Source organism: Equus przewalskii, chromosome 15 (genome assembly GCF_037783145.1).
Source record: "Equus przewalskii isolate Varuska chromosome 15, EquPr2, whole genome shotgun sequence".
NCBI classification, from domain to species: domain Eukaryota; kingdom Metazoa; phylum Chordata; class Mammalia; order Perissodactyla; family Equidae; genus Equus; species Equus przewalskii.
The window spans coordinates 45,032,264-45,051,903 of record NC_091845.1 but is presented as its reverse complement, the minus strand read 5'-3'; the positions used below and the strand labels follow the sequence as shown (position 1 = coordinate 45,051,903).

The following is a 19,640-nucleotide window of genomic DNA, read 5'->3' as shown; positions in this document are numbered from 1 at the left end:
CTTTATCCTTGTATAAAGAAGACGATACAGTATAAATAATCTGTATTTATGGGGGAGACACACAAAAGGAATATACATAATTAAGGAAAGCTCCACATGGCAATAAGTGCTCTGCAGAGAATTACAACAGGGTAATGTGCTGGAGAGTGTTTGGGTGGCTACTTTAAATTGTGGACTCAGGGACGAGCTGAGCAGGTAACACTGCAGCTCAGATATGAATGACAAGGAACCTGACATGTGACCATCAGGGCAGGCAGGCAGGCAGAAATAAGACCCTTCATTCTAACTGTTTTTTCCTCTCTTGGGTCCATTTATAGAGCAGTATTCACGTATGTGGTCATCAATTCAATTATAACGAGTCCTCATTTGACTAGGCCTTCAGAGGAAAGAAGAGGAGGAAGGGCACTGGGCCCTGCTTTCAGGGATCTCCCAATAACCCTGGCAAGATAAAAGAGACCCACACCCAGGCATGGTCTGGGGCACCATGCAGGACAAGAGATGCCTGAGAAATTCTCCAGATGTTGAGGCTGCAGGGATTCCATGTAGAAATTATCAAGCGCTTCTTACATGTCAGAGAGAGCCTATACTTTTCAATTTTTGAATACTCCTTTGTCTGCAAACAAAAAATTGCCAGTTGTAGCAGAAGCAATCAGCATCCCACTCTCATTTCTTGAACTTTACTCCAACTTCACTGAACTTTATTCCTTTAATTGTGCTCCAATTGCTTCCCAAACGTCCATATCTGTATCTCTATTCCTGAGGACTTTTCCTAAAACTGGAAGGCACTTTGCCCAGGTGTAGCAGGCCAGAAGAATCTGGGGACTATCACCCCTGGGAGCAGCTCTCAACTAATGACTCTCAGGAAATGGAGTATTAATATCCCAGCTCCCTCACCCCTCCACGGGGATAATTCTGAGATGTTTCTTCTGTACTGGTTGCCAGAGTTCCTCAGCAGGATTCAGCTCTAGTCACCTGCTGTGATAGCTAGCTCAATAGCCCACACTTTACTGGCTACCTTCCTTGTTTCACTTCCCCACTCCCTGATTGGAGTTTCCTGGAATCATTTTCCAAGTAAGCAACTTGCATTCAAAACATTGTCTCAGAATCTTCTGAGGGAAACCACCAAGATACCAGTTGTCTAATGCCTTGCCCTTGGTGGGTAGACCCAGAAGGACTTGCTCAGCAAATGTAGCTGCCAAAAGCACCAGGGCAGATGAAAAATTTTTACTAAAACTCAATCTACTTGCAAAAACTAGTGTCTAGAAAAAGTGTCAGAGCCACAGACTCAAAGCAGAATTTAGAGGATGAAATGAGTAGACAAACAGGATCAACATAAAATGAGTAAGGAACCTGATGAGAAGTGTGTGTTATAGTGGATTTTTCATTTGAATGTGATGGAATCCAAGCTTCTGCCTAAAGAGAGTGAAGCAGCAGACATTTGTGAAAACACACCATCCTTTAAAACAAGTCAGTGGCAAAAAAAACCAGTTCCCTAAAAGGTCAAAAGATGGCTGTGGTATCCACAATTAAGGTGACTTCCTAGTTCGCAGCCATTGCCTCAGTGGCCATCTCTGTGCTGCTACACCCCCATGCCTTTCTCCTGGTTACTGGCTGACCCTAAGCTGATCAATCATGATATCTGCCCACTGTCATGGCCATCAAGACTGATCCAGGGATGGGCACATGAACGTCATCAAGCCAATCAGAATCTTTCCCCAGGATTTTTCTCACTGGTGCTACCTGGAAAAATGCTTTCACCTCAAATTGCCCAGGCTATAAGGATGTATGCTGGAAGCCACCATGGCCATGTCCCCTGCCCCCCATGGAGAAAGCCCACCTGATTTTGAGTAATGTCATGATGATGTCATTCTATCAAAATACACATTTTTCTATACTCCATGAAATAATCTACTCCTTGTTTTCCACACACACACACAAAAACACCCTTAGAATTTCAAGAAATTTGTTTTCAAATTCTCAATATAGATAGATTTTGTTACCAAATTCTGGTAATATTTCTGTTTCTGTCTTGTGGGTCCCAAGATTACTCCAGGTTTGGTGATTGGCTAAGAGGACTCACAGCTATGATTTATTATAGCAAAAGAATACAAAGCAAAATCAGCAAAGAGAAAAGGCACGTGGGGTGAAGCCCAGGGGAATCCAGGTTCAAGCTTCCCTTTCCCAGTGGCGTCATACAGGACAAGCTTACTTCCTCCAGGGATGAATTGTGACAACATGTGAGAAATGTTGTCTACTAGGGAAGTTCATTAGAGACTCAGAGCCCAAAGTTTTATTAGGGGCTGGTCAGTATGCATCCTCTGCCCTAGCACATACCAAAATTTCAGATTCCCAAAAAGAAAGCAGGTGCTCAACATAAATCATATTATTTGCACAAATAGTTTAGCCATAGCAAGGCATTTTTATCATTTAATGAAAGTTTTCTAGAAGTATAGGAAACTGATTATCATTCAAGTTCCCAGATTCCACCCAAAGGCCTACCTTAGAAGCAGGCCTTTCTGAAGATAGTCTCAGGCCTAGTATACTAATTCTTTTCTGCACAATTTCCCATTTAAGATCAATAATATCCTTTTATTTAAAAAATAGTATAAGTAAATAAGGTAGAATTGTATATATATCTTCTCATTGGGTTCCTTTTTTCTCCTTTCTTTTACCTCTTTTCTCTCTTCCCTAAGTTATAAAAAATGTAAAATCTACATTGTGTCTGTGTGTGTTGGGGGGGCAGGGTTTGGAGCAGGGATCCCTGCCTGAGGCTGAATTGTGTATTACAGAGGATATACTGCAGGAGCTGAGAGGCAATAAATTGACAACCAATACACCATACATTGGGATAATTGCATGCCTTTTCTTTAATCTGTTAATATGGTGAATTATAGGACTAGATTTTCTAAAGTTAAACCATCTTTGCATTCTTGAGTTAAAGCCAATTAGTTCATGAGCATTTTGGGGTTTAAATAATGCTAAACTCCATTCCTTAATATTTTATTTGCATCTTTAAATCCGTTTATAATGGGATTGGTCTCTTTCTTTGCCTGTCTTTGTCTGGTCTTGGCATCACTAGATAAATTAGGTAGCTCACTCTTTCTTCTTCTATTTTCTGATTTTTTTTTTTTTTGGTTGAGGAAGATTGGTCCTGAGCTAACATCTGTTGCCAATCTTCCTCTTTTTGCTTGAGGAAGACTGGCCCTGAACTAACATCTGTGCCAGTCTTCCTCTATTTTGAATATGGGATGCTGCCACAGCATGGCTTGATGAGTGGTGTGTAGGTCAATGCCTGGGATCCAAACCTTCAAACCTCAGGCTGCTAAAGTGGAGCATACGATCTTAACCACTACACCACTGGGCTGGCCCCTATTTTCTGAAATATTTTTATTGAGAAAAGGATTACTGATCCTTGAGGGTTTGGTAAAATTTACCTATGAAACAATTTGGACCTTTTGTTATTTTGGAAAGGAAGACTATGTTCTTAATGGTTTTATTATGAATAATTTCAAAGATATTTAAAGGTAGAGGACATAGCTCAAAAATCTCCATATCTCCCTATCATCTAGATGCAACAACTAACATGACTTTGCCACATTTGTTTTACTCATTATCAATTTAAAATTTTATTTTCTTTCATTTTTCTTTCATAAAATATTTTAAAGCAAATTCCAGGCAGACATCATGTGTTTTCATCCCTACATACTTCAGTATGCATCTCTAAAAAACCAAGGATACTTTCTTACATAACCAAAATTTCATTATCACATCTAACAAAATTAAATATATTTCCTTGGTGTCATCCAATATCTAGACTATAATCAAATTTCCCATTTGGCTGTGTCACAATGTCTTTCACAAATGTTTGGAGGGCAATTAGGGATTACTAATTCAATTTCTTCAATGGTTACTGGTTTATTCAGGCCTTCTATCTCTTTTGAGTCAATTTTGGTAATTTCTATTTTCTAGGAAATTATCTATTTTATCTAAGTTTCCCCAGTAGCACTTCTGATTAGTTTTGCCAGAGTCCTACCCACTGAAGTTCCAACTGTTGGTGTGATCCCACTCTAAAAGGCTGAACATTCAGAATCATTACCTGAAATTTCATACTACCGGGGTTCTTCTTCATAGTAATCAAGACCAAATTAAGCTTGAGTTTGTAAAGTGCTTGGATATCAATTTTCTACCATTCTTGAGGACAAAGGAGGAGGTATCAGTCCTTTAGGTGTACGCTAGGCCCAGCAGTTGCTTTACTTTAACCACAGACCAAATAGCATACCTTATCTTCAAATCATCTGAAATATAATTTCAACTCACAGGACAGAATAAAAGAATTTTGAGCAAGGAGGAAACTTAGGTCTTTCATCCTGCTGATTTCACAGATGAAGGATTTGAACTCTAGAGATCAAAGTGATTTGCCCAGGCCACCTAACTAGCGGCAGGAAGGAGACTTTGGAGTGTCAAGATAAGAATGAACCTCCAGAGATTTCAGTACACCCCAAATTAAGTATTTCATTCCTGAGCTCTAAAGCCTACTTACATGGAAGCCAGCTGCTCCAAACCACAGCAGTTACAGAGTTGGGCAGTGCTCCCATCCTTTCCTTTCACAAATCTTTGTAGGAAAGTTAGCTTTACCAATGCATTTCATCTCCAAATAGGCATGCACATTTCGTCTTTTTTGAGAATAACTGGTTAACTGTAACACTGTAAGAAAAATCAGACCCAGCATCACTAGCTTCTCCATTCAGCCTAGGTTACAAATGGGAAACCCGAGAGGCTGTTGCTCTGATAGAGATACTGTACGATCAAGGAGGTAGAACTCGCAACCTCTGACAGGGATAGCACTTCTGTGATGGCGTGGAAGTGCCAAAGCTCTGACTGCCCTTTATACAGGCAGCACAGGCGCAGAAACAGTTTAGAAAGTACCTAAGTAACCCTGATTTTGAAATTTACTATAAAGCTACAGTAATCAAAACAGTGTGCCACTTCACACCCATTAGATTGGCAATTATTAAAAAAATGGAAAATAACAAGTGCTGGCAAGAATGTGGTGAAACTGGAACCCTGATGGACTGCTAGTGGGAATGTAAAATAGAGCAGTCACTATGGGAAACAGTGTAACAGTTCCTCAAAAATTAAAAATAGAATTAATTGGCTTATGACCCAGTAATTCTACTTCCTGGGTATATACCCAAAAGAACTGGAAGCAGGATCTCGAAAATGTATTTGTACATCCATCTTCATAGCAGCACTATTCACAATAGCCAAAAGGTGGAAACTACCCAAGTGTCCATTGACTGATGAATGTATAAATAAAATTGGTATATACATACAATTAAATATTATTCAGCCTTAAAAAAAGAAGGAAATCTTGCAATATATGACCACATGGATGAACCCTGAGGACCTTATGCCAAGTGAAATAAGCCACTCACAGAAGGACACATACTGCATGATTGCACTTAAAAGGTATCTAAAATTGTCAAACTCATAGAAGCACAGAATAAAACGGTGGTTTCCAGGGGATAGGTGAGGAGGAAAGGTGGAGTTGCTAATCAATGGGTATAAAACTTCATTTATGCAAGATGAATAAATTCTAGAAATCTGCTGTAAACATTGTGACTACAGATAACAATACCAGGGGCCGGCCCTGTGGCCCAGTGGTTAAGTTCACGGGCTGTGCTTTGGCAGCCCAAGGTTCCCCAGTTCGGATCCCAAGCACAGCCTACACACCACTCATCAAGCCATGCTGTGGCAGTGTCCCACAAAGAACTAGAATAACTTACAACTATCTACTAGGGCTTTGGGGAGGGAAAAAAAAGAAGATTGGCAACAGATGTTAGCTCAGGGCCAATCTTCCTCAAGCAAAAAGCATACTTTAATAAAAAAGGCAATACCATATTGTACACTTAAAAATCTGTTAAGAGGGTAGATCTCATGTTAAGTGTTCTTACCACAATAAAGTAAAACTAAAAAAAAACGAAAGTAGAGAGTGGTTGCCAGAAGCTGGGTAGAGGAGAGAATGGGGAGTTATTGTTTAATGGATACAGTTTCAGTTTTGCAAGATGAAAAATGTTGTGTGGATAGATGGTGGTGATCCTTGTGCAAGAATGTGAATGCACTTAATACCTGTGAAATGTACACTTAAATGATAATTTTATGTAATGTATATTTTACAATTTTAAGAAAATAACTAAAAGCAAACAGTGCGGCCCTGGCCCTGGAAATACATAGATCAATGTAACAAAACGGACTCCAGAAATAGAACCACACATGTGTGGTCACAAAGCCAAAGTAATTCAATGGATAAAGACAGCTTTTTCAGCAAATGGTGGTGGAGCTACTGTATATCACTGTAGGAAAAAAAAAAAAAAGAACCTCAACCTCTACCTGACACCATAAGGGAAATTTCTAACAGACTGTAGACTTACACATAAAACGTAAGACTATAAAACTTCTAGCAGAAAACACAGGAAGAAATCTTCACGAGCTTGGGGGTAGGCAGAGATGTCCTAGCACAGAAAAAGCACAAACCATAAAAGAAAAAACTGATCAAATGATTTCACCAAAATTAACGACTGCTTTGCATAAGCTACTGTCAAAACAATAAAAAGACAAGGCCCAGACTGGGAGAAGATATTTGCAGTTATGTACATCTAACAAAAGACTTGCACTCAAAACATACACATATCATCTCTTTAACAAAACATTGGTATCCAAAATTCTTGCACTCAATAAAACGAAGAACGCGATTAAAAAATAGGCAAAGATCTTCCAGTGACTCTTCACAAAAGATGTAGAATGGCCATGAACAGAAACAGAACAGAACGGAAACAGTGACGCTGGCGCCAAAGAGGGAACGAACCCACACCTCAGCCCAAAAGGCCTTTGAAGTGAGACAACCAGTCTAACAGGAGGATAGCGTCATAACTGCTCCTTGCGAAAAAGAAAACAAGCCAAAAGATCGATCGGTTTACTAAGCCTCAACACTTATCCTCAAAACTCGCTCGCATCTGTCGACAAGAAGAAGCCTGGCGATATCAGGAAATACGTGGCCACTCACGGCTACTGAGAAGGGACGAGAGCAACTAGAGAGCGCAGGCGCGCCAAGGCTCCAAGATGGAGCGACTGACTCCAGCGGTAAACGGGGAAAGGGGCGGGGCCAAAAAGGACAGGCGTAGGTATAGGAGCGCCAGGCCTGAGGCTCCTCCAGAGCTACCAGACACGCCCACGTGGCGCGCCCACTTCGGTTAACCACCCCCTTCGAGGCTGTGATCTCGCGGTATTTGTCCCAACTCTCGCGGGGTTTAGCGTGGCACTGGGAGGCCAGGCCTGCGGGAGCGGGGTGGTGGTCCGTTAGTGGCGTTGGGCTCCGGCCCCGGCGGTTGCGCTTTCTGTTTAGCTCACCGGGAGCTACTCAGGCTGGAGGCCAGCCAGGTGAAGAGCTCGCTCGCATATGTGCGCGCGCTACACGGGAGCCGGGAGACCCGGGGCGGGGGGTGGGGGGGCCCCTGTCTCGGCCTCCCGCCCTGTCGCGACAGGCCGGCGCGAGGCGACCGTGGCACGGGCTCCGCCCCAGCCCCCGCCCTGATCGCTTTCCTCCCCCTCTCTCCCAGCTCTTGCCGCCGCCTCGGTCGCGATGGGGGCGCAGGACCGGCCGCAGTGCCACTTCGACATCGAGATCAACCGGGAACCGGGTGAGCCGGAGGCTGGGGAGCCCTGCCGGGGCCTGGGCTGGCCTTGGGGAAGGGGAGGGGTTCTACCCTCGTCACCCCTCCCCCAAGCCTTTTTGGGAGCGAGTGGGCACAGTCAGCGCTCCCTTTTCTCCTGAGCGAAAGCCTGGAGAGGAGGGTGGCCCGGGCACACCACTCCCACCCTCCTGGGAACGGGCCTCGCCCTCCCAAATCCCAAATCCCAAGGCCACTGCACCCCCAGACTGAGTGTTCGTACCATGCCTGGCCCCAAGAAAAGTGCAGTCCTTTCGGACTTTTTCTCTCTCAGTGTCTCTAGGGGGCAAACACTCCCAATTCCGATTTCTGGCATCTTGCTCTGTACTGTGAGGTTTGGACGCGTACATTCTCTATTTCCTAATCCTTGTATATCATTAATAGGTTAACTCCAGTTCTGTTTTTCCTTAAGTATCTTTAGCCAGAATTTCTTGATTCGTGGGAAAATGACTTAGCGAAAGTCTTGTGTGATAAACCAAAGCATTCTGTACCAACGGCCTTGCAGCATGTGTGCGCTTAGCGTTGTTTTGTTTTTAGGGAATCCAGCCATTCGTAAGGGTATTTTGTTGAAAATAAAATATTTTCTCCTAAAAGGTAGTTGCTTTATTCTGAATAGCAGTGCGTGCAGGGTTCCAAACTGTTTTCATGACTTTTTAAAATATCTGTGCTAGAAGTTTTAATTGGAGCATATATGCAGTCTTTGTGCAGATTCTTATTGAGAGCCTGCTACTGTTCTAGACTCCGGGGATATAGCAAAGAGTAAAACAAAGGCCTCTCTTGTAGTTTATATTCTACTGGGGAGAGACAGACAATAAACCAGGAAAAAAAAATACTGTGGCTTGTAGTAGGGATACTATTTTAATAGGTTGGTCAGAAAACACCGTTTTGAGAAGATGACATTTAAGCGGATATCTGAAGGAAATGAGGAGGTGAGGTATGGTTCCTGGTAGAGGGAATAGTTAATAAAAAGGTCCTGAGGGAGGAGTGTAGTTGTGTGTTTGAGGAACAGCAGGAAGCCCAGGCTGGCTGGAATAGAGGGAAGAGAGTAGCAGGAAATGGCTCTGGGCTTTAGTCAAAGGACTTTGACTCAGTGAGATAAGATATTGAAGGATTTTTTTTTTAAGATTTTTTTATTTTTTTCCTTTTTCTTCCCAAAGCCCCCCAGTACATAGCTATATATTCTTAGTTGTGTGTCCTTCTAGTTGTGGCATGTGGGACGCTGCCTCAGCGTGGCTCAGTGAGTGGTGCCATGTCCGCATCCAGGATTCGAACTGCTGACACACTGGGCCGCCTGCAGCGGAGCGCGCAAACTTAACCACTCGGCTATGGGGCTGGCCCCTGAAAGATTTTGAGTAAAAGAATGATGTGATTTTAGAAATTTTGTTGCGTTCTCTCTTTTTAATATTTTGACCCTTAATGGATCTTAATCCTTATTCTGTAGTGAATCCATGCTTATAGTGAAAACAGGGCTTATGTTATTTTAAGAATTAAAAATAGCAGACTCCTGAAAAGTAGAAGTAAACCAAACACAGGTTCTGTAGTCATGTGAAGTGCTGCTTTCCTGGTACATGTTTATATTCTAGATTTGCAGATAATCTTTGTTGTGAGAAATCTCCAGAATATGTTTGGTAAATGTTGAATAAACTTCAGTCCCCAACATCTAAGGTAATTTGTTGTAATACCATTCTGACAGAAATGATTAGCACTCTTGAGACAGTAAATCATATATAAAACAAGGAATGATTACATTGTTCTAGGTTGAACCACTTGATAATTGGCAATTTTATATGGTTCAGTCTCATATATAATACTTCTCTAGCAGTTTTTCAGTATATTATCTAAGTAGATAACTTGGTTTTTACACAACTTTTTTTTTCCCTCTGAGGAGGATCCACCTGAGCTAACATCTGTTGCATCTTCCTCTATGTTGTATGTGGGCCACCGCCACAGCATGGCCACTGACATACAAGTGGCGTAGGTCCGCGACCGGAAACCAAACCCAGGCGGCCAAAGTGGAGTGCTCCAAAGTTAACCACTAGACCACCAGGCTGGGCCAATTTTTATACAACTTTTAAGGATCACTTCAGTTGTTTGAAGTGAGGTGTCTTGCTTTGTAGGATTTGACCATTAGTATGTATGTCATTGACTGCTTATTCAAGTAATACTCTTGACTTCTTATATAGTTAGTAATTCACTTGATGTAAATACAAAGTAATATCTTTGATTTACCTTGATAAGCAGAGATCCTTTAAGAGTGACTCACCTGGAGAGATCAAGATGTATTGATAACAATTTAGTTGAATACAGCACAGTATGTATTCTGTTCCATTCCTGTCGGTGGAAATTTGTATATTTTATAGCAAACAAGTTAACTAGACTTGAATTATAAAGCCACCAAATGAATGCTCATATATATTAAAAGAGGAAAAGTCTTTAAATTGTATATGAGTTTTTCTCTGTGAATCCAATAAGATGGTTCCTATTTGAAATAATTCCATGACTGTTCCTTAGAATTTTTTTTCAGAAGATTTTTAACTAAGATTTTAATTTCTTTGATGGTTATAGAACTATTCATGTTGTTATTTCTCCTTGAATGAGTTTTGATAGTTTGTGGCTTTTAAGAAATTGGTCCATTTTATCTAAGTTGTCAAATTTATGTGCATAGAATTGTTCAACATTGTCTCTTAATGTACTGCATGTGGGATCTGTGGGATACCTCCTTCGTTCCTAGTGTATAAATAAATAGTAATTTATGCCTTTTGTCTTGTCTCCTTGGTGAGTTTGGCTAGAGATTTATCAATCTTATCATTTCAAAGAACCAGATTTTTATTTCATTGATTTTTTTTTTCCCCTATTGTGTTCTGTTTTCAGTTTCTTTGATTTCTGCTCTTATCTTTATTTCCTTTCTAATGCTTGCTTTGGCTTTATTTTGCTCTTCTTTTTCTAGTTTCTTTTCTTTTCTTTTCTTTTTTTTTTGCTGAGGATAATTTACCCTGAGCTAACATCTGTGATAGTCTTCCTCTGTTTTGTATTTGGGTCACCACCACAGCATGGCGCCACTGAGTGGTTCATGTCTGTGGCCAGGAACCAAACCCAGGCTCCTGAAGTGGAGCACACCAAGCTTAACCACTAGGCCACAGGCCTCCTTCTTCTAGTTTCTTAAAGTAGAAACTTGGATTATTGACTTGAGACCTTTCTTTTCTAATATAAGCATTTAATACTATAAATTTCTCTCTTTATGAAAGACCCCACAAGTTTTTGGGTCTGTTAGATCTACTTGGCCAACAGATTTGTTCATTTCTTCTGTATCCTGGCTGATTTTCTGGCTACTTGTTCTACTGATTATCATGAGAGGAGAGTTGAAGTCTTCAACTATAATTGTGGATTTGTTTATTTCTCCTTTCAGTTCTATCAGTTTTTGCTGCATTTACTTTGAGGCTCTTTTGTTAGGTGGATGCGTTTATGTACTGACCTTTTTTATTCCTGGTAATTTTCTCGCTCCAAAGTTTTCTTTGTCTCATATGAATACAGCTACTTCAACTTTCTTTTTATTATTGTTTACATGATATGTCGTTTTCTATCCTTTTACTTTTAATCTACTTATATTATTATATTTAAAGTGAGCTCCTTGTAGATAGCAAATAGATGGGTCTTTTGATCCATTCTCACAATCTCTATATTTTAATCAGTATATTTAGATAATTTATGGTTAATATAATTATTGTTATGTTTGGATTTGTCTATTTAATTTTGTTTTTGTTTTTTCTCTTTTTATTCTGTTCTCTTTTCTTGCCTTCTGGATTATTTGAACATTTTTTAGTATTCCATTTAAATTTTTCTCTTGAGTTTTTGATGATATCTCTATATAGTTTTTTTAGTGGTTACCTTAGAGATTACAGTATATATACTTTGCTTTTCACAATGTACTTAGAATAAATATTTTACCACTTCGAGTGAAATGTTGAAACCATCCCGCCATATAACACCCCTTTACCTCTCACTGTATGTTGTATTTGTCATATGTATTACATCTACAAACTTTGAAAACTTTTGCTTTCAAACGTCACACATACTTTAAAGAGCTTAAGAAGAGAAAAAAATACTCTCATATTTACCATTTCAGTTGCTGTTTGTTCATTCTTGAAGTTCCAGGTTCCCTCTGGTATCATTTCCCTTCCACCTGAAGAATTTGCTTTAAGCATTTCTTTTACAGATGATCTTCTGACAGCAAATTCTCTTTGTTTTCCTTCACCTGAGAATTTTATTTTGCCTTTATTCTTAAAAGATATTTTCACTAGGTATAGAGTTCTGGGTTGACAGTTATTTTCTTTTAGCACTTGAAAAATGTTTCACTGCCTTCTGGTCTGTATGGTTTCTGATAAGAATCCATAGTCATTCAAATTGTTGTTTTCTCATACGTAATATGTTCTTGTCTGGCTGTTTTCAAGGTTTTTACTTTTGATTTCAGCAGTTTAATTGTGATGTGTCTGGGTGTGAATTTCTTTGTGTTTATTCTCTCTGGGGTTTGCTGATTCTCTTAAATCTGTGTCTGTCTTGCCAAATTTAGGAAGTTTTCAGCCGTTATTTCTTAAGATATGTTTTCTGTCCAACACTCTTTTTCTTCTCTTTCTGGAACTTTGATGATATGAATATTAGACCTTTAGGTATTACCCCCACAGGTACCTGGGGGTCTGTTCATTTTTTTTCCCCTCAATCTTTTTTCTCTTTGTTTTTCAGATTGGATAACTTTTATTAATTGGTCTTCAAGTTCACTGACTTTTTTTCCCTCTCATCTCCATTCTGCTTTTGAGCCCACTCAGTGAATTTTTAATTTCAGTTATTGCATTTTTCTGTTTTAAAGTTTCCTTTTGGTTTTGCTTGAGGCTTTCTATTTTTCCATTCTTTTTTAGGAAGATCAGCCCTGAGCTAACATCTGCTGCCACTCCTCCTCCTTTTGCTGAGGAAGACTGGCCCTGAGCTAACATCCATGCCCATCTTCCTCTACTTTATATGTGGGACATGTACCACAGCATGGCTTGCCAAGCGGTGCCATGTCTGCACCCAGGATCCGACCTCGCAAACCCTGGGCCACCAAAGCAGAATGTGCGCACTTAACTGCTGAGCCATTGGGGCCGCCCCTCCATTCATTTTAAGAATGTTTGTCCTTACTTAGTGGAGTATGGTTGTAATAACTGCTGTAAAGTCTTTAATAATTCCAACATCTGTATCATGAAGTTGTTTTCTTTGATTGTCTTTTCCCTTATGAGATATGAGATTTTCCTGATTTTTTAAATGTCAGTAAATGTTGAATTACATCCTGGACATTTGTATATTTTGTTATATCACCCTAGGTCTAGTTTAAATCCTGTGGAGAATGTTGACTTTTGTCGTTGTTGATGATGATATTATTATAGCATGCAGTCAGCTGGCTTAGGTTCAGCCTACAAGTTCCTACGCACCTTCTGTTTAGGATCAGATTCATATATACATAGTTCATGGATGAGCCCAGGAGGTCATATACAACTTTATGAGATTATTTTCCTGAGCTCCCTCTTCTTTGAAATCTCCCCAACACATTCTGGCCCTTAGGGCCTCCATTTTTTGGTCATCTGGCTTAAAAGCCAGGGTTTTACTATCCCTGCTCTGCCAAGTACTTCCCATGACTGTGTTATCTGTCTGTGAGGCTAACTAGCAAGAGGATAGAGAGTGAAAAAGCATCAAGGATTCTTCCTATTTTCTTGGAACCACAGTTTGTCTAGTCAAAGAGAAGGGTTCCCATCCCTTGGAGTTTTATGTGCTTGCCCAGTCACCAGTGCTCTCACTGCCACCCCACTGTGGAATTGCCTAGGAGCTGGGACAGGAGAGAATGGAAAAAACAGACCAAAAAAAAATGAGATTTTCCCCTTTCATTCTGATCTGTAGGGGTCTCTTTTCCTGCTCCCAAAAGTAAAATAGAGGACTTCTCTTACAACACTTTCTCTCTGTACCCAGTGTGCAGTTCCAGGTTTCAGGTTGATTTGATTCCAGGCCAAGAGATATGGGAGGGAAAACAAAAACAAAATTCATAACAGGACTACATAGAGGAATACAGCCCCTTTCCCTCCATTTTAAGTAGAACATTACTTATTTTGTATTTGTCAAAGGCTTAAAGTTGGTTTTTGAAAATGGTATCCGGGGTATTTCTTCACAGGAATGCTTGCCTTTGGAATTTTTCTTTACGTGGGCCTGAGAGCAGTGTCATAAAACCCTAGCAGTTTATCAAAATAGATAAAAATGGGGATATAGTTGAAATCAATGTTTTTACTTTACTGCGTAAGATTCACTTGGATCCACGAAACTGAACTGAAAATGTATCCTGAGTCAGCCCTGATGGGCCTGCTGGTTTAAGATCAGTGTTCTCACTGCTTTGGCAGCCTGGGTTTGGTTCCTAGTGGCAGAACCAAACCACTTGGCTGTCAGTAGCCATGCTGTGGTGGAGGCTCACACAGAAGAACTAGAAGGATTTACAACTAGAATATACAACTTTGTACTGGGGCTTTAGGGAGGGGGGATAAAAAAAAGAATGTGTTCTTATTAAATATCATAAATGTATTTGGAAGTGTTACCAAGAAATTAGTTTTAAGTAAAGAGGTAGTCAAATGTTTGAGTACTGCTTGTGACATTGGGCAAGCCAGTTGACGTCTTTGTAAAATGGAAATACTGCGCAGTTTTGTCCTAATGTGGTTCTGAAGATAGCAGTATGGCATTCAAAATTACCTGTTAAACCTTAGACTCAAACTCAAGATAGCTTATGTTTAGACAGAGTGAGGCACGTGGGATCTGATTTGTATTGAAGGAAGAGGAGAAATGCGTCCCTCATCTCAAGCTCACCCTGGGTCATAAACTCATGAATAGAATAACTGGATGCAGTGGTCTGCACTGTTTAAATGATTTCTCCCCTTTTTATATACTCATAAATTAAATAGGACTCCAGTGTAATAATGCCTACCTAATAAGGTTGTGGGGAAGAGTAATTAAATAATACAACCATTTGTTTTACAGATTGTGTTTTTGTAACATGAATTTATTCTAATGGGATGGATTAATTAAAGAGCACAATTTTAATTAGGCAGACTACTGTTTGTGTTAATAACACAGTCAGATAACAAGATGGGGAAGTAGTGGTGTGGGAGGGAAGGGCATTTGAGCAGCACTGATGTTTTGAGTTGTTCTTGTCTGTCCTAACAGTAATTTGAAAGAACGTAGAAAGGATTATGTTAATGAGAGTGCTGAGAAGAGAGGCCAAAGTGAGGTGTGATCAATTGTGGTATTTCCTCAATGATGTTTAAGTTTTGTAATTTACACTTATAGTTAAAAGCATGCCTTTATTATTGATACTCCTAAAGAAAAAATCATTCCTACTGCAACCTGAAATTCCCTTTTCCCCCAACTCTCATTTTCCCATGGAAACAGTTGTTTTTATTTGTGATTTTTTTTTTCTTTTGGTGAAGAAGTTTCACCCTGAGCCAACATCCATTGCCAATCTTCCTCTTTTTTTTGCTTGAGGAAGATTAGTCCTGAGCTAACGTGTGTGCCAGTCTTCCTCTATTTTGTATGTGGGATGCCTTCACAGCATGGCTGATAAGCAGAGTGGGTCGATGGCCAGGGTACGAACCCACAAACCCAGGCCGCCAAAGCAGAGTGCACGGAACTTTAACCGCTTGACCATGGGGCAGGACCCTATATGTGATTTTTGATAGTGCAATGTTTCTTAAAATTCTGTCATGTTATTGCAGAGCCGACAAAGCACCTAATACAGTACCTGACACACTTTTTTTGAAAAGTCATTTTGATTATTCATGTGCATGAACATGAGCATGGGCACTGAGTTAAGTGGGGGGCTTTCATATTAAGGTATTGTGCAGACAGAGCTTTGTAGATTAAGCCGTTTTGTTCACACTTTAGAAAAAAGGCTTGTTTCAGGTTTTTGTAATCAAGAAAGTTTGGGATTTTTCCCCCCCTTTTTTCCTTCATTTTTTAGAAACTAGGCCTGGAGAATCCCAGTAATAACGGGCCTGATTGGATGGTCTTGAAGACATTTGGGTTTTTGTGGGGACCTTGAGGAGGGAAAGTTCACTTCTTAGCACCTTCCTTTCTCTCCTCTTTCTCTGCCTCAAAACACCAAGTGAAGTATACAAAGATTTTTCTTCTTTTCTACTTTAACAATAAGGTGGCTCTTCCTTGTCTAACTCCCATCTCCTACCCTGGCTTGAGTCCCTGTGCTTTTCTGTTATTTTTCTACCTTTGTTGGTATTCATCTGTCAGTGTTGTTGCAAAGGGAATTCTGACGTTGGTGGTATGAACTAGCTGTCCAGTATGATTCCTTACAGTTCTGATTTGTACATCATGTACTTGGGATTTTTGGCTCTGGAGAGTCTTAAAGCTTTCCAGAGTGTATGTGCTTCAGCCTGATTCTTGATAGAACATAGCACTTACACAGGTGGTCACAGGTTTATCAAACACTTATCTTACTAGGAATAAAAGCAGATAGGAACTAAAAAGATTTCTTTAGATAGGGAGAAAAGGCTCAGGGTGGAAAGGGCCAGACTTGGGTGATTGGCAAAGTTATCTAAAACTGAGGAATGCTTTCAAGATTATCTCAAAAATTACATTCAAAACCCCTAGTTTTGAATTCCTTACTGTGTAGGCCTTCCTACAGGTAGTCCCTGATTTTAGTCACATTGTGTTCCAAGAGACTGTCTTAAGTAGGTTACCATATAGTGAAGTACTGAATTCCTGCTTCTCATCTTTACACTTGAGCAAACCACTGAAGCCTGTTTTCTAATTAGGTAATGTGTAAGTAGAGGGGTAAAAAGAGTAGATTCTCTGTACTTAGGTTGGGTACTCAATATAAAGGGAAAAAGGCAAGAGTTTTGTCCCTAAATTAAGCTACAGGAAGGGATCTTCGTAAGTACTGTAGTTAATGTAAAGACTGCCATTTTTATCACAGAACTGCAGTGATACTAGCAGTTTGGAAATGGTCCAAACAGACAAACCAGGTGTAGTATGAACAGCTACCCCTGCTCTGTCTCTGCCTCCCTTGTCTTGCATGGCTGTAGTCACTGCCGGAAAAACTTGGTGCTTTTTTAGAAATCTGATGCCAGGAGAAGGAGGAGATGGTAAAAGGCAGGAGTAGCTATAGGGTAGCAAGCTTCTGCCCCCAAATAATCATGTTTCCCAGAGAGCCTGAAAGTTTCTACTTCACTGTTACATACTAATGTGAAGTTGATAAGATTAATTTGGGCTAATAAGTGTCCTTTTTTTAGGAATGCTCTCACCTTTGGGAAAGTTCATTTTCATACATGACCTAAACTCATGCAGCAAGATGGCTTTCTTAATTGCTTGATGAGAGAGCCACCTGGGAGTTGTGTTTGGGGCAAGGGAAAGTCAGTAACATTAGAACCTGGGAAGGCAGCAAGTATATTGGAAAAAGCACTGAATGAGGACTTGAAGAGTGGGCTCTGGTTCTGGCTCTGCTCATTTCTACATAGGTTGCCTTTGATAAGTTCCATTATTAATAGCTGAGTGTACTTGAAACCAGAGTAATAATCTTGGCTATGATAATAACACCATATGTTGGCAAGGTGTCTTAGTCCATATAACATTGTGATGTCAGATTTAAACCTATTTAATAGACGAGAAGGCTCAGGGCGGGTAATTGATTAGTCCAAGGTCACATAGCTAGTAATTGTCAAAGCCAGAGCTCTAGCCTAGGATTTCTCTCTTATGCATTATACGATGGCTGCTGTGCAAATCCTACGGTTTAGTATTGTAAAGTTCCTTGGAGAGTAAGTAGGTCAGGTTTGAGGGGAGTGCTGAGTAGGGCAGCATTAGGATACTTGATGGCCAGAGAGTAGAGCACCTAAGATAGGTAAGCGGATAGATAATAGCAGTAGAGAATTCTTAAACAAAAAACCAAAAACTTATTTTTCAAATGTGTCTTCCACTATCGTTGTGTACAGAAGGGAATGAAAAACTCCTCTATTACTTTTTCCTCCCTTCCTAGAATTTAGGCTAATACTATTAGTTATTTGCTTAATTACATCGGTATTGTGGATCAGGCAGGCTTTTTTGGCTGTCCTCAGAAGTTGATCACGATTTATAACATTGTTTCTGTTAGAAAATGCTTTCCAAATTCCAGACCACCAATTTAAAGATTTTTTACACATGTAAGATTTAAGATGGAGACTGCCACTGATTATGAATGACGCATTTAGAGAAAGAAAGGAATATCACAATCAGTAAAGTTAATTTGCAAGTTCTAAGCTGTGTGACCTGAACTCTTGCTGCATCTCTTTGGCTCATTTTAAGCTGAAAAGGGCTTCGTTGTTTTTTCTGTTAGTAAAAATAGTACATGCTCATTTTAAAAATTCCACTCAAATTTTTTAAAAAGTAAACCTGCTTTAAAATCTTGTCATGCAGAGATAATCATAACTAACCTTTTCTGAACATCTTACCTGAATTTTATGTACAAGAATATACACATTTTTTAAAAATATCATGTGCTACATCCTTTTTTGTGGCTTGCCTTTTTCTCTTAAACAGCATGTTCTGAACCTTTTTCCATTTCAGTAAGTTAAGCTTTATATAATCACTGTTAGTGTCTATAGCTTACCATCATATAAAAGTATCTATATTAGTTAGAATATATGATAGTGTTGGTTGCTAATAACATAAAGCTGAATAACGTGATGTGCACATAGTTTCAAAGTATCATCCCACAGATTATTAATTCTCAAGGGGGGAAAGTAATTTTACAATTGAGAAAGTTGGCTAATACTTTAGCATCACCAGTAATGGGTCAAACTGATATGGGATACCAAAAAAAGGGATAGAGATGGGGACTGTTTTAGATTGAAAGAGACCAAGGCCTGACAGCCAAAGTAATTTATAATCCTTGATTAGATTCCTGGATTTAAAAAATAGATTTAAAGGGCATTGTCGAGACAGTAGGGTAAATTTGAGTATGGACTATGTATTAGGCTATATTATTCATCACTATTAACATTTCTTGGGTGTGACAATGGTATTGGGGTTAAGTAGAGGAATATCCTTGTTCTTTAATAGTTCATACTGAAATAATTAGGGTGAAGCGTCACAGTGTCTTTGACTTTCTCTTTGTTCCAGAAAAAAATTGTGTGTGTAGAGAGGGAAGGATAAAGTTAATATGGCAAAACATCTCTATAGATTTAAAAATTTCAAAGTAAGTTCATGGGGTGGAGGGAATTGCGTGTTCATTCAGATAAACCTTCAGGATCATTTTGTCATGTTCTTCTAGTACTTTTAGTACTTTTAGGGGGTAGCATTTAAATGAATATAGGTTACTTTAGGGAAAATTTGACACATTTGCAATTTTGAGACTTCCTGTTTAAGAACAAGGTATGTCTCCCCTTTTATTCAGGTTACCTTTATGCCTTTCAGAGTTGTAGTTTTTTTTTATAGGTCCTGCACTCTTGGGGCTAAGTAGCTAAAATGTTTTTGTTGTTGAGAATGTGAGTTTTATTCTGTTACTTTTTCTACTGGTTCTTGTTGATGGTAAGATAAATATCAACAGTTTCACTGTCTCCGTTTCTAGGTGTACAGTTATGTCTTTCAAATAATGATAAATTTGTTCTTTTTATTGATACACATACTTCTCATAGGGTTCTTCTGTGTACTGCATGGGCTACAGTTTCCAGGACAGCATTAAACAATAGCAATACTAACAAGCACTTTTGACTTGTTCCTTACTTTGATGGACTTACTGAACTCTTTCTCAGGCTTTGGTTTCAATTTAATTTGCTTCATAAAATTTGTTAAGCTTTTCATCTGTTGCTGTGCCCTGAAACAGTTGAGATGATAATTATACTTTAATGTTACTCAAACATTAGAAGT

At 39.5% G+C, this 19,640-nt stretch overlaps 2 protein-coding genes and 1 long non-coding RNA gene across 22 annotated transcripts in view; 1 reads left to right on the top strand and 2 right to left on the bottom strand.

Annotated features, from left to right (window-relative positions):
- The window catches only part of SEC22C (SEC22 homolog C, vesicle trafficking protein), a 49,007-nt gene extending 41,893 nt beyond the window's left edge, over positions 1 to 7,114 (bottom strand). Inside the window, exon 1 of the mRNA XM_070575757.1 lies at positions 7,064 to 7,114. The gene's annotated coding sequence lies outside the window, so the exon portion shown is untranslated. The remainder of the gene's footprint in view (positions 1 to 7,063) is intronic.
- Positions 7,115 to 7,279: 165 nt separating this feature from the next.
- The window catches only part of NKTR (natural killer cell triggering receptor), a 52,066-nt gene continuing 39,705 nt past the window's right edge, over positions 7,280 to 19,640 (top strand). For 13 of the 20 annotated variants that reach the window (XR_011527035.1, XR_011527033.1, XR_011527036.1 and 10 more), the window contains exons 1-2: positions 7,286 to 7,437; positions 7,617 to 7,697. Coding sequence is in view for 4 of the 20 variants with exons in the window: in XM_070575726.1 (XP_070431827.1) it covers positions 7,640 to 7,697 (58 nt within the window). In the remaining 16 variants the exon portion in view is untranslated. Of the gene's footprint in view, positions 7,438 to 7,616; positions 7,698 to 19,640 lie in introns of all 20 variants that reach the window. The other 7 variants (XM_070575723.1, XM_070575727.1, XM_070575721.1 and 4 more) reach the window with 3 other exon arrangements.
- LOC139075963 (uncharacterized) lies at positions 8,839 to 11,967 on the bottom strand. Its single transcript, XR_011527044.1, has 3 exons — positions 11,843 to 11,967; positions 9,991 to 10,058; positions 8,839 to 9,065 (listed from the first exon to the last, which is right to left on the bottom strand). It is a non-coding gene; the product is annotated as an uncharacterized lncRNA (long non-coding RNA).